Source organism: Rhinopithecus roxellana, chromosome 17 (assembly GCF_007565055.1).
Source record: "Rhinopithecus roxellana isolate Shanxi Qingling chromosome 17, ASM756505v1, whole genome shotgun sequence".
In the NCBI taxonomy this organism is placed as follows: Eukaryota; Metazoa; Chordata; class Mammalia; order Primates; family Cercopithecidae; genus Rhinopithecus; species Rhinopithecus roxellana.
The window spans coordinates 109,652,375-109,676,316 of NC_044565.1; the positions used below are offsets into that span (position 1 = coordinate 109,652,375).

At 42.7% G+C, this 23,942-nt stretch overlaps 1 protein-coding gene across 1 annotated transcript; it reads left to right on the forward strand.

Moving 5' to 3' along the window:
- The first annotated feature begins 246 nt into the window (after positions 1–246).
- On the forward strand, positions 247–18,666 carry TXNDC9 (thioredoxin domain containing 9). Its single transcript, XM_010386770.2, has 5 exons — positions 247–475; positions 3,764–3,984; positions 10,147–10,265; positions 15,501–15,755; positions 17,893–18,666. The coding sequence occupies exons 2-5, from the start codon at positions 3,796–3,798 to the stop codon at positions 18,008–18,010; spliced, it is 681 nt and encodes a 226-aa protein (XP_010385072.1). The 5' UTR covers positions 247–475; positions 3,764–3,795; the 3' UTR covers positions 18,011–18,666.
- The last annotated feature ends 5,276 nt before the right edge of the window (positions 18,667–23,942 follow it).

Sequence of the window (23,942 nt, forward strand, 5' to 3'; positions counted from 1 at the left end):
AAACAAAAAAAAGAAAAATGTTTATTCAATACTAACAGAATGGTAACGCAGTTCAAGCGTCACTGCTGAGAGAGAGCACAGCTGTCTCATTTCCAGTCTCGCGCACTGGACCGTGAGTACCGAAGTACGGTCCTGAGAAAGTCCGGCCACGCCAGCCTGCGCAGTAAGAAACTGCAACTCCCACCATGCTTTGCGGCCTTCCATTTCGGCCGTATACTGTGAGGAAAGCAAGGGTCGGACACCTCAGGTTACTGGCTGCTGGGCGGGAGGCGCACGCGCAGAACTGTTCGGCAGCCGCCCGCCCGCCCCTTCCTCTGGCGTCCAACGTGATATCGCGCGAGGTCCGCAGCCAATAGGGAGGCGGATGTGACGGCCGCTTTGCAGCCGCCGGCAGCTACTGCAAGGCGAAAGCCGGAGTGGACCTGTCTTTTGAAACTGCTGCTCTCTCCCCTCTGAGACGTCACCGAGAGCTCAGGTGAGGCAGAGGGTAGGGAGAAAAATCCGACCACCACGTCCGCGTGCTGGTGAACATTCTGCTGCTCCACAGCCGGAGCGGAGGAGGGGCGCCGCCCCAACACCGGTGTCGGGGTCCTGGCGGAGGCTCTTGCGCGTGCGCACCAGGAGGCGTCGAAGTTGAGGCAGCCAGGACCGTGCCTTCTTCTGTCTCCCCGGGCTCAGGGAGTGGCCGGGATGCCATTGGGGAGGTACCTGGGGTTCGATTAAGGACCAGGCCCCTTGATTGTTTTGGTGGATACCTGTAAGGGTGTCCAGGAAATGACTAGGGAATTTGAGGACGCGCGGTGTCCCGTAAAAGGAACACTTGCGGAGCTGTAAAAAGGAAGAATCAGAGGCTGTGGTTTGAAGAATGAAAAGCTAACGGGGCATTGCATCGTCTCTCTACCCCGTTCTCAATGCTCTAACCACCAACACCTACACCCAGAATAGCGCTTCTTAATCGCATCTGTTTCCAGTTATCCCATAATTAAATTCTGGCCTCATCCTATAAAATTCCAGGGATAAGCATTCTCTGTGCTTATCCCTGGAGCACAGCTTCCAACGTGCAATTCAGTATCTTATTTTCTCCTTCCAGCTTCCTCACTGAGGGTCACAGTACTACTGACATTTTTCTTGGGTGGTAGGGAGTGTGGAAATCTTTGCTGTATTTGAAATGCAGCACCTTTCCAATTTTATAGCACTCACGACGAGTTTACAATTTTTTTTTTTTTTTTTTTTTTTTTTTTTTTTTTGAGGCGGAGTCTCGCTCTGTCGCCCGGACTGGAGTGCAGTGGCCAGATCTCAGCTCACTGCAAGCTCCGCCTCCCGGGTTTACGCCATTCTCCTGCCTCAGCCTCCCGAGTAGCTGGGACTACAGGCGCCCGCCACCTCGCCCAGCTAGTTTTTGTATTTTTAGTAGAGACGGGGTTTCACCGTGTTAGCCAGGATGGTCTCGATCTCCTGACCTCGTGATCCGCCCGTCTCGGCCTCCCAAAGTGCTGGGATTACAGGCTTGAGCCACCGCGCCCGGCCTACAATTTGTTTTTTTAAACTCAAATACTTTTGAAACTTAGCAGTGTAGTAACTTGAACGGAATTTAGGCACGTGTTTATTCAAGGTTAAATACGTATGTATTGAGTACCTGCTGTGTTCTGTGGAGATACAAAGATGAAATCAAGTATGCTTTTCAAATGCTTTTCCTGTAAAGAAAAAGGAATCAGAACTGAAGTTTGCAAGAATATTTCTCTTCAGTTCAACGTTTATAGAGGGCCCGTGTGGGTCAGGATCTGTATCAGAAGTTGAGTGAATGAATTCACAGTTTATTATCAAGTTTGGGGTGCTTCGGTATTATTTGCAAATGTATCATAGTTTATTGGCAGGCAACAGCCTCCTGCTTTAATAGGCAAATTATAAATCATTTCTGCGGTAATAATCCTGAGATACACATAAAATTGCCCTCTAATTGTTGGTATAAAATTTCTCGTACAAAATGCTCCGTTGTTTTAAAAATATATAGTCATGTGCCACATAAGGACATTTGAGTTTTATGAGATTATAATACTGTATTTATTGTACCTTTTCTGTGTTTAGATACGTAAATGCCATTATGTTACAGTTGCCTGCAGTATTCAATACAGTAACATGCTGTACAGATTTGTACTAGGAGTAATAGACTGTATGGTATAGCCTAGGTGTGTAGCAGGCTGTACCATCTGGGTTTGTGTAAATATAGTCTATAATGTTTGAAACAATATCAAAATCACCTAATGACACATTTCTCAGAATGTATTCCCATTTTTTGTGGGTTTTTGGGTTTTGTTTTTTGAGACAGGGTCTGGCTGTCGCCCAGGGTGGAGTGCAAGTGGTGCAACCTTAGCCCACTGCAACCTCCGCCTCCTAGGTTCAAGCTATCCTCCTCCCACCTCAGCCTCCCTAGTAGCTGGGACTACCGGCACACACCACCAGGCCTGGCTAATTTTTCTATTTGCAGTAGAGACAGGGTTTCATCATGTTTCCCAGGCTGGTCTCAAACTCCTGAACTCAAGTCATCTGCCCACTTTGGCCTCCCAAAGTGCTAGGATTATGGACGTGAGCCATAGCACCCAGCCTAGAATGTATTCCCATTGTTAAGTGATGCATGACTCTAATTGAGATAGGTCTTCGTTTCTAATCTGAGTGAGTTCTATTTTGAAACTCTTATTTTGTACAGAGGAGTGATGATGGGAAAAAAAAAAAAAAAAACAAAGTTTTTTTTTTTTTTTTTTTTGAGACGGAGTCTCGCTCTGTCGCCCGGGCTGGAGTGCGGTGGCCGGATCTCAGCTCACTGCAAGCTCCGCCTCCCAGGTTCACGCCATTCTCCTGCCTCAGCCTCCCAAGTAGCTGGGACTACAGGCGCCCGCCTCGTCGCCCGGCTAGTTTTTTTTTTTTTGTATTCTTTAGTAGGAGACGGGGTTTCACCGTGTTAGCCAGGGTGGTCTCGATCTCCTGACCTCGTGATCCGCCCGTCTCGGCCTCCCAAAGTGCTGGGATTACAGGCTTGAGCCACCGCGCCCGGCCAAAAAAAAAACCAAAGTTTTAAAAAGTATTTGGAGTGTTTTCCATCAAAGTTAAGAACACTGTCAGTATATGGAAACCAGTATTAATTTGTGTGGCTTCATAGATTCTTTTTGTTAGGTAATGGGAGAACAGGAATGGGCATTAATGCTTAGGGAACACCAGGCACAGTTCTTTACATAAGTGGTAATGAGACGTCTTAGGAGTTAAATGAAACTCATTTGGGCAGCAGCCATGAAAAAATACGTGTTTTGCTCAACTCTACTCTGTGTTTAAGGTTTTATATATATATATATATATATATATATATATGTAAAACCTCAGTAGGTATACCTTTCTATTGTGACTTCTCTTTCCCATTGGTAAAGAACACTGATTATCAGTATATATCACTAGGTATAACTTCACAACCCATTTATCTGTGGTTTGGTGATGGTCTTAAAGACTTGCCTTGGCTTTAGTGTAGTAGAACATATGCTAAATCAGAAGCACCCTAAATTTGCTATAAGTAGTGTTTGAGTGGTGTGACTAGAACCTATTGGAAATGAAATTTAAAAACACATAAAAATTCTGAAGCCCAACATCAGGTGGTTGGATGTCGTTAGAATACTCCATAGAGTAGACATACACGTGCCAGAATCTTTGAAAATGGTAGAGAAAAGCTTGCTTATTGTTTGCCTTTTTTTTAAATATAGTTTGTAAATCTTCTCCCCAGCACCCAGGCTGAACTCTGCACCATTCGGAAGAATGGAAGCTGATGCGTCTGTTGACATGTTTTCCAAAGTCCTGGAGAATCAGCTGCTTCAGACTACTAAACTAGTGGAAGAACATTTGGATTCTGAAATTCAAAAACTGGATCAGATGGATGAGGATGAATTGGAACGCCTTAAAGAAAAAAGACTTGAGGCACTAAGGAAAGCTCAACAGCAGAAACAAGTAACCTCTCTGCCCTGCTTTCTGAAATTGCTATAACAGTATGCGCCTAACAACTTACATATACATGTGCTGTAGTAGTAACATTTTGTTCTTTGTTTTTAGGGTTTTTGGAATTTAGAATACCTATTATTGTTAAAATTTTGCCCAGAAAAAGTATGTTTTAAAGACACATTCAAAATTAGCCCAGTCTCTATATGAATCCACAGTTGAGTAAAAGAAAGATCTGCCCAAGATCATTTTTCTGAGCTTGGATTTGTTTGGTTGAATGGAAGGCTAGGGAGTCATTGGTTTCCATTTCAGGTAATATTAAAGCCTACCAAAATTTAGCTGTTTTCAAAGCAAACAAGGTAAGACAGGTGAGATAAGAGCTATTAAGTCAATTTATGTTGAAAAAATTATTTCAGGCATTTCCAATGAAATATTTAATTACGTGGCATATTCAGAAGAATGCATGCTTTGTAACAAAGAAAGGTGGCCACAACTCTATCCTCGTTGCCTCTTAGAATGTTTGTGTAGAATAAACATAGAGTTGTAAACTCTGATTGAAACCAACGGATTAAATTCTGTAAATTTTTTCTCTTGTTTTTGAGCTGGAGTCTCGCTGTGACACCCTGGCTGGAGTGCAGTGATGTCATCTCGACTCACTGCAACTTCGCCTTCCTGGGTTCAAGCGATTCTTCTGCCTCAGCCACCCGAGTAGCTGGGACTACAGGCACACATCACATGCCCGGCTAATTTTTGTATTTTTAGTAGAGATGGGGTTTCACCATATTGGCCAGACTGCCCTTGAATTTCTGACCTCAAGTAATCCGCCAACCTTAGCCTCTCAAAGTGATGTAATTACAAGCGTGAGCTACCGCACCCAGCCAAAATTCTGTAAATTGAATTTTAATTAAAACATTTTTCCATTGGGTTACATGGAAATACATTATCACCAACTCTGGTTCCTTTTCAGTTGCCTGTGACTTAAACATGAGGCTTAACTTTTCTGAAGAAATAGGGAGTTTTGACCGGGCATGGTGGCTCACATCCGTAATCCCAACACTTTGGGAGGCCAAGGCGGGCAGGCAACCTGAGGTTGGGAGCTCAAGACCAGCCTGGCCAACATGGTGAAACCCTGTCTCCACTAAAAATACAAAAATTAGCCAGGTGTGGTGGCATGTGCTTGTAGTCCCAGCTACTCAGGAGGCTGAGGCAAGAGAATCTCTAGAACTCGGAGGTGGAGGTTGCAGTGAGTTGAGATTATGCTACTAGGCCGGGCGCGGTGGCTCAAGCCTGTAATCCCAGCACTTTGGGAGGCCGAGACGGGTGGATCACGAGGTCAGGAGATCGAGACCATCCTGGCTAACACGGTGAAACCCCGTCTCTACTAAAAAAATACAAAAAACTAGCCGGACGAGGTGGCGGCGCCTGTAGTCCCAGCTACTCCGGAGGCTGAGGCAGGAGAATGGCGGGAACCCGGGAGGCGGAGCTTGCAGTGAGCTGAGATCCGGCCACTGCACTCCAGCCTGGGCGACAGAGCGAGACTCCGTCTCAAAAAAAAAAAAGAGATTATGCTACTGCACTCCAGCCTGGACAATAAAGCGAGACCCAGTTCCCCCACAAAAAAAAAGAAGGAGTTTTGTTTGTACTGCTGTAGCATCACTTTATATGTTTACACCCTCATGTTTAGAAGAGTTGATATGTTTAGAAGAGTTACTACAAAAGGAAATCTTTTATGAATGAGTCCAACTTTTTATATTTTGAGTTTTCTAAAGTAGAGTATGTTATATGGCTTTTACATGTACCCTATTTTAGAAAGAAAATAGGCTGCTTTTCTTTTTCTTTTTTCTTTTTTTTTTTTTTTTTTGAGAGGGAGTCTCACTCTATTGCCCATCCTGCCTTGACCTCCCAAGTAGCTGAGATTACAGGTGCCCACCACCATGCCCAGCTAATTTTTGTATTTTAGTGGAGACAGGGTTTCACTACGTTGGTCAGGCTGGTCTCGAACTTTGACCTCAAGTGATCCACCTGCCTCGGCCTCCCAAAGTGCTGGGATTACAGGCATGAGCCACCCCACACCAGGCCCAGTTGGCTCCTTTTCATAGTATAGGGCTGATAATTAGTATGCAGAGGACGGAGTATTGGAATTTAAGGTAATATATGTTTAGGTTCTACCACAAACTCATATTTCATGGTCACATTTAAGTACTAATTGCTAATGTGCGACTACAAATAATTATTTGTAACTAGGAATTCACCTGATTCGCCGTGATGAATATACGTTAAATCATGTCTTAAAGGAACTTTTTGGCAGTTCAAAACAGTGGTCTGAATATTTATAATTAAAACCAACTAAGGCAAACCGGCTATAGGCCTTTTTTTATGAATGTATAAATCAATTTAAAATGAATTTGTCATCGAGTAATTCAGGTCTTATTTTAGAACTTTCATTGCATTTTAATAGATCTTTTTTATTAAAATGTTTTCTGGAAATAGGCAAGAAACCTAGTGATTTGTGTAGATATTATTTTTATAAGAGATGATACAGTAATTAGATGATACAGTAATTTTGATTTTCTGATCCATGAGGGTATTGGGGAGATCAGCACTTAATAGGCCTAGGCGAATCTATATTCTCCTGTCAGCCAAGCACCCTCCTACTATTAACTGGAGCTGGCGCACTTAGGTAGGGAGCAGAACAGAGGGATAAGATGAGAAATAGGAGTTAAGCAGAGGCTTGGGTGACAGCCACTGAGAGCCAGGTGCTGCCTAGCTGCCATGCCTCAGGTACGCCCGTCCTGCTTGATTCTGTTCTGCAGATGCCTTAGCACACGCTGTCCTAAAGGGGCTATGCTGAGAGCACAGGGGTGTGGTGAATGTGTCAGCAGAGGCCCTGAGCATTGGTAGAGGTTCGGAATGGCCACATCCTCCCTCAAAGGAGCCAGGACAGGTTCAGGTCTTCAACCTCTTGGTTAAATACCTGAGAATAAATAATGAAAAAGAAATAGCTTTTTTTTTTTTTTTTTTGAGATGGAGTATCGCTCTGTCGCCCTGGCTGGAGTGCAGTGGCAGTCTTGGCTCACTGCAACCTCTACCTCCCGGGATCAAGAGATTCTTCTGCCTCAGCCTCCCGAGTAGCTGGGATTACAGGCGTCTGCCACCAAGCCTGGCTAATCTTTGTATTTTTAGTAGAGATGGGGTTTCTCCATGTTGGCCAGGCTGGTCTTAAACTCCTGACCTCAGGTGTTCTGCCCACCTCAGCTTCCCAAAGTACTAGTATTACAGGCGTGAGCCACTATGCCCAGCCTAGAAATAGCAGCTTTTTAAAAGACAAATACTTTTTTTTTTTACTTTTTTTTGAGACAGGGTCTTGCTGTGTCACCCAGGCTGGAGTGCAGTGGTGCAATCTTGGCTCACCACAACCTCTGCCTTCGGGGTTCAAGTGATTATTGTGCCTCAGCCCCTGAGGAGCTGGGATTACAGGTGTGTGCCAACACACCTGGCTAATTTTCATGTTTTTTGTGGAGACAGGGTTTCGCCATGTTGCCCAGGCTGATCTCAAACTCCTGTCCTCAAGTGATCTGCCTGCCTCAGCTTCCCAAGGTGCTGAGATAACAGGTGTGAACCACTGCGTCCAGCCTAACAAATACTTTTTAAGGGCACATATCATTAGTAAGTTGTGAAAGCAGTCGTGAAATGTCATATGTCATTGAGGAATTGTATTTGAGAGTTAAACTGTGTATAGAAATTTCACGGCCGGGCGCGGTGGCTCAAGCCTGTAATCCCAGCACTTTGGGAGGCCGAGACGGGCGGATCACGAGGTCAGGAGATCGAGACCATCCTGGCTAACACGGTGAAACCCCGTCTCTACTAAAAAATACAAAAAACTAGCCGGGCGACGAGGCGGGCGCCTGTAGTCCCAGCTACTCGGGAGGCTGAGACAGGAGAATGGCGTGAACCCGGGAGGCGGAGCTTGCAGTGAGCTGAGATCCGGCCACTGCACTCCAGCCTGGGCGGCAGAGCAAGACTCCGTCTCAAAAAAAAAAAAAAAAAAAAAAAAAAAAGAAATTTCACATAAGAAAATATGAGGGTCTCCTGTGGGATGTCTGCTCGATGTAAGTGGATGTGATTTGGACACCACAGTTACTAATACAGTCTGGGCCACGTTCACTGACGTCCAGAGGAGAAAGGGAGATGGCCTTCCTGGCTCTTTGGTTGGACCCCTTCTGGAGGCTGGATTCAGACCTCTGTTACATTTTAGGAAGACGTGGGTGAATTAGAGTGTGTTTAGATGATATCCTGGAAGAGTAGAAACTCTAGAAATCTTGTCATATGAGAACAGTTAAAAGGAACTGCAAGTGTTCAGTGTGGAGAAGGGAAAACTTAGGCAATATGAGATGTGTGAAGGGCCCACATGGGAAAGAGATTAAAACTTTCATCTTTGCCCAAGCTGGAATCCGCAGGCCAGAGTTATAGATGTATTGCAGTTCAGTGTGAGAAGACCTTTCTAACAATTAGTGCCGGTGTAGATGCTTTTTAAAGATTTATAAGGTGGTTATCAGAAGCATATAGGGCTCTTGAGCCTCAGAGCTGCAGTATCCTCCTTCTCTCCCCAAGACGAATTGGGTTTATCTCCTAAGTATTATTTTTATTTTTGTTTATTTTTGACACAGAGTCTTGCTCTGTCGCCCAGGCAGTGGTGTGATCTCAGCTCACTGCAACCTCTGCCTCCCAGGTTCAAGCAATTCTCCTGCCTCAGCCTCCCAAGTAGCTAGAATTACAGGTGCCCACCACCACGGCTAGGTAATTTCTTGTATTTTTTTTTTTTTTGGTAGAGACAGGGTTTCACCGTGTTGGCCAGGCTAGTCTCTAACTCCTGACCTCAGATGATCCAGCTGCCTCGGCCTCCCAAAGTGCTGGGATTACAGGCGTGAGCCACTGTACCTGGCCTCATGAGCATTATTTTTAAAAAACTTATTTATAGTAACTTGGATCAAATGCTTCTGGTTTTAGTAGTTTAAGAGTACATGGATAAAGTTAAGTGATATTTACACTCTGAGTCTCTTAAGTCTAAACTTTTATTTTGAAAGTTCTGAGAAAACAGATGTTTTAAGCTACAAAGACAGGTAATTGTCTTGAACCCAGGCCATGCTGTAGAGACATTCACTGTCCATAAACTAATTTTGTATTGACAGTAGAAACAGAAAAGTAAATTGCTAAAAGGAATTCATTTCTCTACAAGATAAAATTGACTTCAGCCAGGCACAGTGGCGCATGCCTGTAACCCCAGGACTTTTGGAGGACAAGGTGGGAGGATTGCTTGAACCTAGGAGTTTGAGATCAGCCTTGGCAATATAGTAAAGCACTGTCTCTACCAAACAACAAAAAAATTAGGCATGGTGTGGCATGCGCCAGTGGTCGCAACTCCTTGGGAGACTGTTGTAGTAGGATCTCTTGAGCCCAGGAGGTTGAGGCTGCAAGTGAGCTATGATCATGCCGCCGCCACACTTCATCCTGGGCAACTTTAGTGAGACCCATTCTCAAAAACAAACAAACAACTTTTGGGCCGGACATGGTGGATCACGCCTGTAACCCCAGCACTTGGGGAAGCCGAGGCAGGCGGATCACAAGGTCGAGAAATCGAGACCATCCTGGCCAACATGGTGAAACTCCATCTCTACTAAAAATACAAAAATTAGGTGGGCATGGTAGCTCCTGCCTGTAGTCCCAGCTACTTGGGAGGCAGAAGCAGAATTGCTTGAACCCGGGAGGTGGAGGTTGCAGTGAGCCGAGATCGCGCCACGGCACTCCAGCCTGGAGACAGAGTGAAACTGTCTCAAAAAAAAAAAAAGGCATGATCTGCCCGTCTTGGCCTCCGTAAGTGCTGGATTACAGGCTTGAGCTTCCGCGCCTGGCTCACTTAAAATTCTTATCAGCATGACAGTAATTATTTCCCTCCAGTATTGTGATATAGCCACGATATTGGGAACAGGCAACAACAGCTGTTGAGAGTCATGTTCCTTCATTCCCTACTTGAAGGAACTAAAAAAAAAAAAAGTGTTTTTTTGGTTTGTTTTTAAATTCATTACAAAATATGACGGTGATTTGGATACTTAAAATGTCAAGTGGTGCTGAAAGAGAGATTTCACATGTGTAATGTTTTGCTTCTCTCCAAATTAGGAATGGCTTTCTAAAGGACATGGGGAATACAGAGAAATCCCTAGTGAAAGAGACTTTTTTCAAGAAGTCAAGGAGAGTAAAAAAGTGGTTTGCCATTTCTACAGAGATTCCGCATTCAGGTAACTTTGTTTCCATCTGTGACTTTTTCTAAAAAAACCACAGTGAATTGTTTGGATAAAGATACACTGGCTTACTAGAGAAATGAAGAAAACTAAAAGGAAAAACTTCCTAAGTTGTTTCATTGTACTCTCTCATATGTTATTTAGTATTAAGCAGGTGGGGGTCCGATGACTCAAGCCTGCAATCCCAGCATTTTGGGAGGCCGAGGGTGGGGGCGGATCACTTGAGGTCAGGAGTTCGAGATCAGCCTGGCCAACATGGAGAAACCCTGTCTCTACTAAAACTACAAAATTAGCCGGATGTGGTGGCAGGCACCTGTAGTCCCAGCTACTGGGGAGGCTGAGGTGGGAGAATTGCTTGAACCCAGGAGACGGAGGTTGCAGTGAGTGGAGATTGTGACACTGCACTCCAGCTTAGGCGATAGAGTGAGACTCCATCTCAAAAAAAAAAAGAGAAAAAAAAAGTTAATCGTTATTTTAAGGAGTAACTTAAAGAACAGTTTCTTGCAAAAGTATAAATGAATATTACTGAAAGTCAGTATTCCCATATAAACAGCTTATGTTTTTGAATTGTGTTTTCACTAGCTAATTCTAAAGACATCTTAGAAATGTACACTTAAAATTCTTTTTTTTTTTTTTTTTTTTTTTTGGAGACGGAGTCTCGCTCTGTCGCCCAGGCTGGAGTGCAGTGGTGAGATCTCAGCTTACTGCAATCTCCACCTCCCGGGTTCAAGCGATTCTCCTGCCTCAGCCTCCCAAATAGCTGGAACTACAGGCACCTGCCACCACGCCCAGCTAATTTTTTGTATTTTTAGTAGACATGGGGTTTCACGTGTTAGCTAGGATGGTCTTAATCTCCTGACCTCGGAATCCACCCGCCTTGGCCTCCCTAAGTGATGGGATTACAAGCTTGAGCCACTGCACTCAGCCCACTTAAAATTCTTATCAGCATGACAGTAATTATTTCCCTCTAGTATTGTGATATACCAGTCTTGGCTGGAAGGAGAAGTGATTTTTCTTAGACCACCCTACGTCTCCGAATCTCTCTAAGGAGGCCGATCTCTTATAAAATGTTAATACCTCCCCAAAAAAAGTATTATCTTAAACCAAAGGACCCAAGCCTTTGTGGGGTTTTGTGCACAGATTTGATTAGTTGCCAACACTTAAAAATTGAGAGATAACCCCTTTAGAAAATATCCACGTTCGGAATTTTTCTTTAAAAAAATCAGAAAACTTACTAATAGCATAGTTGGAACTATAATGGCAGTCATCTGCTGACTGGCACCTGCCTACCCGGGACAGACAAGCACTGTGCTCTAGAGTCTCTGGCACTCACTGTGGTTTTGGCCCTGCTGTCTTTCTCATTTCTGTGTCCTGCCTGCCCCTTTGTCTTCATCTCACAACCCAACAGCTTCATTGTTAACACCTTTCAAGAATTGATTGCCTGGTATTCATTGACTAAGAGAATAAAAATGAAAGAAAATATTGAGATGGTGAAATCCCTTGTGAGGAACAGTGAGAGAAGGGATTAGGAAGGTAGAAAGGTATCAGAGAAACCTCTGCCCTTGTGGTACACAGCCATCTCCCATTGGCACACACTCCTAAAGTTGCCAACCTCTGACAAATATGATGAAGTGATATATAAATATACTAGTATGTAAAATATTATTTGTCCACTTGTTTTTTTGTTTTTGAGAGAGAGTCTTACACTGTCACCCAGGCTAGAGTGCAATGGCAGGATCTTGGCTCACTGCAACCTCCACCTCCCAGGTTCAAGTGATTCTCCTGCCTCAGCCTCCCGAGTAGCCAGGGCTACAGGAACCCGCCACCATACCCGGCTAATTTTTGTATTTTTAGTAGAGAAGGGGTTTCGCCAGGTTGGCCAGGCTGGTTTCAAACTCCTGACCTCAGGTGATCCATCCACCTTGGCCTCCCAAAGTGTTGGGGGATTACAGGCATGAGCCACGGCACCCAGCCTCACTTGTGTTTTGTATGTCTTCCCCAACTAGATCGTTGTTTTTGTAGAGGCAGAGCATTTGCCTGTATTGTGGCCCACTGTGCTGTGGGATCATAGCCCTAAGGCAACTGCCCGACACATAGTAGTCAATAAATACGTTTGATTGGTGTATAAACACTGCATCACCAGGAGTACTCACCTTCAAACAGAACTGAAAAATCAAAATCATCCAGTTAACTTTATATATTAGCAAAGTTTCTAGCGCATAGTAGGTGGGATGCTTTCATGTATATTATCCCTAGAACATTCACAATAATCTTCAGAGGCACTTCTTATTATTCCTGTATTTCATGTGTGGAAACCAAGATTTGGAGAAATTAAGTGACTCACCTAGTATCACTCAGATACTAAATAATAAAAAAAAAAAAAAAAAGATTTGAACCCATGTTTTTTTGGATTTTTTGTTTTGTTTTGTTTTGTTTTTGAGACAGAGTCTCTCTGTCGCCCAGGCTGGGGTGCACTGACAATGATGTTGGCTCACTGTAACCTCTGCCTCCCGGGTTCAAGCGATTCTCCTGCCTCCGCCTCCTGAGTAACTGAGACTACAGGGGCACACTACCAGACCTGGCTAATTTTTGTAATTTTAGTAGAGACGGGGTTTTACCATATTGGTGAGGCTGGTCTCGAACTCCTGACCTCAGGTGATCCACTGACCTTGACCTCCCAAAGTGCTGGGATTACAGGCATGAGCCACCACGCCCGGCTGAACCCATGTTTTAAGCCTCTTGCTATTTTTTAAATTTTTGTGGGTAGTAGTAGGTAAATATGGGGTACATGAGATATTTTAACACAGGCATGAAATGTTTAATAATCACATCAGGGTAAATGGAGTATCCATCACCTCAAGCTTTTATCCTTTGTGTTATAAACAATCTAATTATACTCTTTTAGTTATTTTTAAATGTACATAAAGGCCTATAGCTATTTATACCATGACTGTTGTTTTGGATTTTTATAAATTGATTGACGGGTTGGGCGCCGTGGCTCATGCCTGTAATCCTAGTACTTTGAGAAGCTGAGGCAGGTGGATCACGAGGTCAGGAGATCGAGGTCATCCTGGCCAACATGATGAAAACCCATCTCTACTAACGTACAAAAAATGAGCTGGGCCTGGTGGCACGTGCCCATAGTCCCAGTTGCACAGGAGGCTGAGGCAGGGGAATTGCTTGAACCTGGGAAGCAGAGGTTGCATTGAGCCGAGATCACACCACTGCACTCCAGCCTGGCAACAAAGCAAGACTCTGTCTCAAAACAAAAAAAAGGAAATTGATTGACAAATGGTATAATCATAGACTTATTTAAAATAGGTTCGTGGCCAGGTGTGGTGGCTCACACCTGAAATTCCAGCACCTTTGGGAGGCTGAGGCCGATGGATCACCTGAGGTCAGGAGTTCGAGACCAGCCTGACCAATATGGTGAAACTCTATTAAAATACAAAAATTAGCCAGGCATGGTGTGGGCGCCTGTAATCCCAGCTTCTCAGGAGGTTGAGACGAGAGAATTACTTGAACCCAGGAGGTGGAGGTTGCAGTGAGCAGAGGTCGTGCCACTGCACTCCAGCCTGGGTGACAGAGCAAGACTCCATCTCAAAAAAAAAAAAAAAAAATACGTTCCTTACTGCAGTTAAAGTATGGAGTTGATTTATTTACAAATTTTCAGGAACATATTTATCATATGAAGGTTCATTTATCATTTGTTTTGAGCTTTATTTAAAAACCATTTATTAATTTGTTCTCTCTTACAATTTTTCACTAAAATCTCATTACTGAACTACATGAGGGACATATGACAAGATATATCCAGGGAGAAAAAGTGATGAGGCACCAAGGTTACACGTAATTTATGTTAGACCCAAACCTAGTTCAGGAAAAATTACATCAAGTGCATAAAAAGCTTACTGGTAAAAAGAACCATGAAGTATTTTGTGTGATAGTCATCTAAAGAGGTAGTTCTCAAGCTTTATTTGAGCATAAGAACAGCTGTATGTTTCCCAACTCCACTGCCAAAGAATTTTGATTCATCTGGATATTTTAAAGGCTAATTGCAGGCCGGGTGTGGTGGCTCATGCCTGTAATCTCAGCACTTCGGGAGGCTGAGGCAGGTGGATTGCTTGAGATCAGGAGTTCAAGACCAGCCTAGCCAACATGGTGAAACCACATCTCTACTAAAAATACAAAAATTAGCCAGGCATGGTGCTGGGTGCTTGTAATCCCAGCTATTTGGGAGGCTGAGGCAGGAGAATCGATTGAACCCAGGAGGCAGAGGTTACAGTGAGCCAAGATCACGCCACTGCACTCCAGTCTGGATTACAGACGTGAGCCACTGCGCCCAGCCAAGAAAATCTCACTTTTGTTTCCCTCTTCATTGGAAGATGGCTTCCAGGCGTGGTTGCTCACACCTGTAATCCTAGCACTTTGGGAGACCAGGCAGGCGGATCACGAGGTCAGGAGATCAAGACCATCCTGGCTAACATGGTGAAACCCCATCTCTACTAAAAATACAAAAAAATTAGTTGAGCGTGGTGGCGGGCGCCTGTAATCCCAGTTACTCGGGAAGCTGAGGCAGGAGAACGGTGTGAACCCAGGAGGCAGAGCTTGCAGTGAGCCGAGATCGTGCCAGTGCACTCCAGCCTGGGCAACACAGCAAGACTCCACCTCAAAAAAAAAAAAAAGGTTACTGCTGGTATTTTTTAATTCCCTAGAAGCATAATGGCCACATTTATTTAAATATTATTAGTAACCCTTAGTCTTAATGTGCTTCTTACTGACAGAGTTGCGTATTTAAGAGTAAAAAGTTTTTCCTTGGCGATGCCATTCAGTTTTTCTTCATGACTTCCAAATATGGCACCATGTATGCATTTCTGACTCTTGTAAGTCTCTTCTGAGTTCTGTCAAGTTTCAATTTGTTCCTCTTCAAGTTTCTTGTATGAGAGATAGGACAACTTCCTTTATGACTTAAAGCATATGTTTAATATTTTAAAAGAGAATATCATTAATTCAAATCTGACTTTCTGGAATCTCATAGGCTGTTTTCCCATCAGAGGCAACTAACCTCTGATCTGGAAGTGAGGTCATCTGACACAAGTGCAAGTTGGCTGCCATGTTATGAGAGTCAAACAATAGAAAAACTATATAATTAGATTTCCCTTAATAACATTTATTTTGATAAAAGTGATCTGTGGTTTTAGCTTATAATTTTCTATGTGTGGTTACTTACAGATGTAAAATACTAGACAGACATCTGGCCATATTGTCCAAGAAACACCTCGAGACCAAATTTTTGAAACTGAATGTGGAAAAAGCACCTTTCCTTTGTGAGAGACTACGTATCAAAGTCATTCCCACACTAGCACTGGTAAAAGACGGGAAAACACAGGATTATGTTGTTGGGTTTACTGACCTAGGAAATACAGATGACTTCACCACAGAAAGTTTAGAATGGAGACTCGGTTGTTCTGACATTCTTAATTACAGGTAACTTTTAACAAAAGAAGAGATTGATTTTAATTCATATATAGTTGATATTTTTACAGAAGATTTTTGTAATTGTAACATATATGAAATTAGGGCGTTTTGGCTGAGGTGTACAAAGTTTCTCAAAGGAAAACCATATTTCTTGAAGTGTGTATTGTTAGTGTGATTTTACAGCAAAATCAAATTTACAGATAGAACTGATTTTATAGGTAACATTGAGTCTCACAGTACTCCTGACTGTAAAAGTTTTCAGCTTAACATACGCTATTGACACTAATTTTGTATTAATCTGGAAACTTAAAATGGCAATCCAGAGTTGACTGTTCCCTAATTTAAGCCAGATTACTCAAATGGATACTGACTTAAGTGATTCTCTTTGATAAAATAAAAATTAAAAGCAGACTGTTGCAAAGAAAGTTATATTTTAAAATAATAGATTTTTAACATAGATATTTCTGTTTTACTTATAGAGGCTGATGAATACAAAAAGGTTTCTATGCCTAGCTTACATTACTGGCTATGAAGAACAGTTTTAGTTTGAAAACAATCTAAAATCCAACTTCCATTTCTTTGTCCACTTCTTCAGACAAATATCCAATTCCACAAATCAGAGCACATCATCTTGTCTTTTTTGCCATTTTCTTGATTTGCAAAAGTAGCAGGTAAAATTGTGCAATTACCATTCCAGAGTCACGATGCCTTTCAGGAAGTAACAGTTTCTCTCCCATTTTTCTCTCTCCCCCATTTCCCTCCCGTCTTTTCTCTGATGCTCCTACACATGCCAAAATCATTCCTATGTTGTAGAAATTGGTTTCGTTTTTCTTAATATTAACATAAAATATTAATATTTATTAGTTATATATTCTGAAGTAATTTTAAACCTTAAAGAAATTGCAGCCAGGTGGGGCACTTCTGTAATCCCAGATTACAAACGTTGAGAGGCTGAGATGGGAGAATCGCTTGAGGCCAGGAGTTTGAGACCAACTTGGGTAGCATGGTGAGATGAGACCTCGTCTCCACAAAAAACTAGCAGAAACCACCCCCTGCAAACTAATACAAAGAATCCTCATTGACCCTTTGCCCATATTACCCAATGTTAAGCATGTTATATTTGTTTTATCGTTGTCTTTATAGATACCATGAAGTATTTTGGGAACCATTTGAGTGGAAGCTGTGAATACAGTGTCCCTTTACTCCTAAAGGCTTCCATGTGTATTTTCTAAGAACGAGGACATTTTCTTACATAGCGACAGTACAATTATTAAAACAGGAATTATTGTGTAATTTACAGCTCGTATTTCAGATTTTATCATTTTCCCAATATTGTCCTTCATACCAAAAACGCAGCACATTTAGTTATTATGTCTCTAGTTCCCGTTGTTACTCTTTGGTTCTTAAGACTGATGTTTTTGAAGAGTCCAAAGTGTTTATTTTGGAGAACATCTCCCAGTTTGGGTTTGTCTTATCTTTCCTCAAGATTTGATTCAGATTATCAATTGTTGACCGGTATGTTATGGAAGTGATGCATCATATCAGGAGGTGTGTGATGGTTTCTCTCATTTCTGATGACAACTAAGCACTGTGTTAACCAAATGTTAATCCGTAATTAATGATAAAAAGGAAAATAGGTCTCGTGCAGTGGCTAATACCTGTAATCCCAGCACTTTGGGATGCCAAAGCAGAAGGATCACTTGAGCCTAAGAGTTCAAGACCAGCCTAGGCAATATAGTGAGATGTTATCACTACAAAAAATTTAAAAATTAGCTGAGCATGGTGGCACATACCTGTAGTCCCAGCTACTCAGGAGGCGGAGGTGGGAGGATCACTTGAGCCCAGGAAGTGGAGGTTGCAGTGAGCTGTGATCACACCACTGCACTTCAGCCTGGGCCACAGAGTGAGACCCTGTCTCAAAAAGAAAGGAAAATAAAATGGATCTAAAACACTTAGTAGTACAAAATAAGGTTTAAGGCTATTAAGCATCAATATAAGCATTATACCTCTTCCTTGACACCCACCAGCATTTTAAAGAAATTTTATTCTATGTTACAGGAAGGGAGCAAAGATAGATTTTTGTGCCGTTTAGTATACTAGTACTAAATCATAAAGAATAAAATGCTTTTTTAATTTTTATTTTTAGTGGAAATTTAATGGAGCCACCATTTCAGAACCAAAAGAAATTTGGAACAAACTTCACAAAGCTGGAAAAGAAAACTATCCGAGGAAAGAAATATGATTCAGACTCTGATGATGATTAGAGCTCCGTAATTCTTTGTAAATTGTCCTTTTTTCTGCTTCAGATTTAAATGTGTTTTTTAAATCCTATTAATGTCTGTACATTGGTCATCTAAATACTCATATTCTCAAGTTTGATATAGTTGTATCACATCGAAAGGCGTCTTTACTATTTTCTGTGGGGCCATCATGTTTACGTTGAGGAAAACTTCTCAGTTCTTAAATGATCTGGGAAGGGTCTGGATTCTCTATTTTTGAGATTGACTTTATCACAATATGATTCTTACGTCTTTATACCATTTACAATTGTGTTTTTGATCTACAGAGCTAGAAATTCAAAAACTATTCCAGGACTAATTCTTAATTGGCATTATTTATACAAGAGATCAAGTAACCATTTACTGGCGCAGTACTGCATTTGTAAATGAATTATAAACACTCTTCTGGAATATATTTAACCATTAAAGAACTGCTTATTAATTCTGGACACTGCATGTTGATGTTGAATCAACTGATGCCAGCAGAAAGCTATTTTGATTTGTGAACACACTGCCTTATTTAAAGGGTCCTGATTGCTTATATTTTAAGACATTCATTAAAAAGAAATCAGGAAACACTTCTGAAGTAACAGCATAAGGAACTTCACTGTCTCTGCTCAATAAAACAACTGTAACTGGAAGTTTAAGTTTATGTGGAAATTGTCATAAAAGCATACATCCAACAAAAACATTTTTTCAAGAAAGTCTTCTTTTTTTTTTTTTTTTTTTTTTTTTTGAGGCGGAGTCTCGCTCTGTCACCCGGACTGGAGTGCAGTGGCCAGATCTCAGCTCACTGCAAGCTCCGCCTCCCGGGTTTACGCCATTCTCCTGCCTCAGCCTCCCGAGTAGCTGGGACTACAGGCGCCCGCCACCTCGCCCAGCTAGTTTTTGTATTTTTAGTAGAGACGGGGTTTCACCGTGTTAGCCAGGATGGTCTCGATCTCCTGACCTCGTGATCCGCCCGTCTCGGCCTCCCAAAGTGCTGGGATTACAGGCTTGAGCCACCGCGCCCGGCCTCAAGAAAGTCTTCTAATCTTGGAATAGGGAGTCTGTGGCATTTGAGCCATGACCCCATTCCCTCTCTCCAGTTCCCAATCCCAGACTACAGTTTCTCCTCTGGAAGAGTAGATTACTAGCATGCCTCATTCCCTCAAGCTCTGTGTTGCAGAAGCCCTTTTGCAAGCAAGAGTAGCCAAGAGGTTTGGCGCTCCTTCCTCCACCTAGTCCCCACTTACGGAACAGAAACTCTAACCCAGGAATAGCAGACTGAGAATCCTGGGCCTCAGTTGCTTTTGCCCCAGCTTATTCAGAGGATGAAGGCTCTTTACTCATATGTAGGGTGAAGGTTCCATGCAAGGAAATGCACTTGGAGGAGACCAGGAGTTATATCACCCCCTTTCCCCTTTGTAGACTGTGGGTTTAACTCCTAGAAGAGCAGGCCATTGTCCCCATCCCTAGCTCTGGAGCAGCAGAACAGAGGTTCTGTCCAGTGGAAATGGCAAGTCATAAAAACAGCTCCGGGCTGGGCGCAGTGGCTCACACCTGTAATCCCAACACTTTGGGAGGCCAAGGTGGGTGGATCACAAGGTCAAGAGATTGAGACCATCCTGGCTAACTTGGTGAAATCCCATCTCTACTAAAAATATAAAAAATTAGCCGGGCATGGTGGTGCATGCCTATAGTCCCAGCTACTCCAGAGGCTGAGGCAGGAGAATCGCTTGAACCTGGGAGGCAAGAGGTTGCAGTCAGCCAAGATCATGCCATTGCACTCCAGCCTGGTGACAGAGCGAGACTGTCTTAAAAAAAAGGAAAAAGCTCCATAACACTCCATAAAGGGATTGACTAGAATAGAATGAGGGAAGATACTGAATTGTAAGGGTGCCACCAAATACACTGGATCTGGGGAGGGGAGAAATCAAGAGCGGATTGATAGCTCCCTGATGGCAACAAGCAAAAGGGAATGCTAACAAGCTGAACAGAAAGAGCCTGGTATGGTGGCTCATACCTGTAATCCCAGCACTTCGGGAGGCCAAGGTGGGCAGATCACTTGAGGTCAGGAGTTCAAGACCAGCCTGGCCAACATGCTGAAACCCTGTCTCTACTAAAAATTTTAAAATTAGCCAGGCGTGGTGGCATGTGCCTGTCATTCCAGCTATTCAGGAGGCTGAGGCATGGGAATTGCTTAAACCCAGGAGGCAGAGGTTGTAGTGAGCCAAGATCACATCACTCCACCCCAGCCTGGGTAACGGAGTGAGACCCTGTCTCAAAAAAATAGAGGAAGCTGTTATTAGTCCTAGGGTTAGAACAAACCCAAGGATACTCTACAGGGGCCTGAATTCAATTGGATTAAACTGTGCTGTGACTTGTGCCCCAGAGCATTGTCAGAAACAATAGAGTGGCCAGGTGTGGTGGCTCATGCCTGTAATACCAGCACTTTGGGACGCAGAGGCGGAAGGACCACTTGAAGCCAGGAGTACAAGACCAGCCTGGGCAACATAGTGAGACCCTGTCTCTATTAAAAATGAAAAAAAAAAAAAAAAAAAAAGAGTGGTTAGCTAGTAAATTAGTGGGTGCTAATAGTAGGATGTGGTAACAAAAGAGGTTCTAACTAACTAGAACCTTTCCCAAAAGATCAGGAAAAGGTAAAAGAGAGCCCTATCAAAACCACTGTCCCTGGGGCTAGAGGGAGTAGTCATGGTGACTGCACACACCCAGGCTGTACTCTGAGGGGGAACATCAGAGCTTGTATACTTCAGGATAAGTGGACTTATCCAGCCAAGAAACTAAACAAGAAGAAATGTGCTGGAGGGTAGGGGGTAGGGGTTGGAGGGAAATTAGTAGCCCGAGCTGCTATGACACAGTATCTAAAATATCCAGTCCTCAACAACAAATTACAACACATGCAGAAGAACAGGAAACTAATCCATACAAGGAGCGAAAAAGCAATCAGAAGAAACTGAGAGGGTCAACAGGTTGGAAGCAGATAAAAACTTCGAAGTATTGTCAGTGTGTTCCAAAAAAACTAAAGGAAACTGCTGGAGGTAAAGGAAGGTATGCTTACAATATTCCATCAGAGAATATCAAAAAAGAAAGGAATTTTAAAGGGCCAAATAGAAATTCTAGAGTTTAAAAGTGAAGTGACTGTAATGAAAACTTCATTAGAGGAGCTCCACAGTAGATGGTGTTCACAGTAGAAAGAATCAGCAAATTATTGGAAGAACTGATGCCTGAAAATCCAATATTTGATGAACACATATCTAAGAAGATCAACAAATTGTAAGAGAACATAGATCCATACCAAAACTATAGTAAAAACAATGAAAGAAAAAAATATTGAAAACAGATAAAAACTACTCATCGTATATAAGAAAACCCATTGGCCCAATGCTGTGGCTCACTCCTATAATCCCAGCACTTTGGGAGCTTGAGGCAGGAGTGCTTGAGGCCAAGAGTTCAAAACCAGCCTGAGCAATATAGTGAGACCGCATCTCTACAAAAACAGTTTTTTTAAGTAGCCAAGTGTGGTAGCATGTACCTCATAACTACTGGAGAGGCTGAGGCAGGAGGATCACTTGAGCCCCGGAGTCTGAGGCTACAGTAAGCTGTGACTGCACTGCTATACTCCAGCATGGGCAACAGAACAAGACCTTGTCTCTTTTTTTTTTCAATGTTCTTAAGTTTAAAAAAAAAAAAAAGAAAGGAAAACTTAAACGCAAAGCTTTATTTTATGAGTCAGAGGACTTGATATTAAGTCTTAAGATTGTAATACTGCCCCTGCCAAGTTAATCTGTAGATTCAACAAATTCAAAAAAACAAAACCCCCCACTCCTGGATACCTTTTTGCAAAAATTGACAAGTTGATCTTCAAATTTATGTGGACCCAGTGTAGCCAAAATAATCTTGAGAAATAACATATTTGGAGTACTCACACACTCTGATGTCAAAACTTAGGGCAAAACTACACTTACAAGACAGGCATAAAGATAAGCGAAATAGAATTAAAAGTCCAGAAACAAACCCTTGTGTTATGTAGTCAATTGATGTTTGGCAAAAGTGCCAAGACAATTCAAATGGGAAAGAATAGTCTATTCAACAAATGGTGTTGGGACAAGTAAATATTTACCACTCCTTTATGCGATATACAAAACTTAAACTCGAAATGTATCAAACACCTAAATATAAGAATTAAGCCGGGCACGGTGGCTCAAGTCTGTAATCCCAGCACTTTGGGAGGCCGAGATGGGCGGATCACGAAGTCAGGAGATCGAGACCATCCTGGCTAACACGGTGAAACCCCGTCTCTAGTAAAAATACAAAAAACTAGCCGGGCGAGGTGGCGGGCGCCTGTAGTCCCAGCTACTTGGGAGGCTGAGGCAGGAGAATGGCGTCAGCCCGGGAGGCGGAGCTTGCAGTGAGCAGAGATCCGCCCACTGCACTCCAGCCTGGGTGACACAGCGAGACTCCGTCTCAAAAATAAATAAATAAATAAATAATAAATAATAAATATAAGAATTGAGCAAGACTCCGTCTCAAAAATAAATAAATAAATAAAAAATAAATAATAAATATAAGAATTAAAACTATAAAACTCTTAGAGGAAAATCTAAGTAAATCTTCACGACTTTGGGTTACACAAAAGCTTCTGGATGTGACATCAAAAGCACAAGTCACAAAAGAAAAAGCAGATGAACATCAAATATGAAAACGCTTGCTGCAATTGATACCATCAGATTAGAATAGCAGCTCAGAATTGGAAAAATACTTGCAAATCATATATCTGATAAAATGTATCCAGAATGTGTAGGGAAGTCTATCAACTCAATAAGAAGAATACAAATACCCAATTTTAAAAATGAGTAAAGGGGCTGGGCGCGGTGGCTCACACCTGTAATCCAGCACTTTGGGAGGCCGAGGTGGGCGGATCACAAGGTCAGGAGATCGAGACCATCCTGGCTAACACGGTGAAACCCCGTCTCTGCTAAAAATACAAAAAATTAGCTGGGCCTGGTGGCGGGCGCCTGTAGTCCCAGCTACTCGGGAGGCTGAGGCAGGAGAATGGCGTGAGCCAGGGAGGCGGAGCTTGCAGTGAGCTGAGATGGTGCTGAGATGGTGCCACTGCACTCCAGCCTGGGCAGCAGAGCGAGACTCCGTCTCAAAAATAAGTAAAGGATCTGTACATCTTCCCAAAAGAAATGGACAATTGGCCAGTAAGTACATGAAAAGATGCTCAAATCGTTAACCATCAGGGAAATGTAAATACAGACCACAATGACATCCCACTTTGTACCAGCTAAGATGATGATAATAAAAAAGGCAGACATTAAGTGTTGACAAGGATGTGTAAAAACTGGAACCCTCATGTATTGTTTTAGGTTTGTAAACTGCTTCAACCACTTTATAAAAGATTTTGGAAGTCTCAAAAAGTCCTACGTAATTACTATACAGCCCAATAATTTCACTCTTTTTCTCTTTTCCTTTTTTTTTTTTTTTTTTTTGAGATGGACTTTTGCTCTGTTGCCCAGGTGGGAGTACAATGGCATGATCTCACTCACTGCAACCTTCGCCTCCCAGGTTCAAGCAATTCTCCTGCCTCAGCCTCCCAGGTAACTGAGATTACAGTTGTGTACCACCACACCCGGCTAATTTTTATATTTTTAGTAGAGACGGGGTTTCACCATGTTGGCCAGGCTGACCTGGCCAAACTCCTGACCTCAAGTGATCTGCCCACCTTAGCTTCCCAAAGTGCTGGGATTACAGGCGTGAGCCACTGCGGCCAACTTAATTCCACTCTTAAGTGTATGTTCAAGAGAACTGAAAATGCATGTTCACATAAAAACTTGTACATGAATGTTTATAGCAGCATTATTTTTAACTAAAAATGGAAGCAGACTAAATGTCAATACATAAATATGGCATA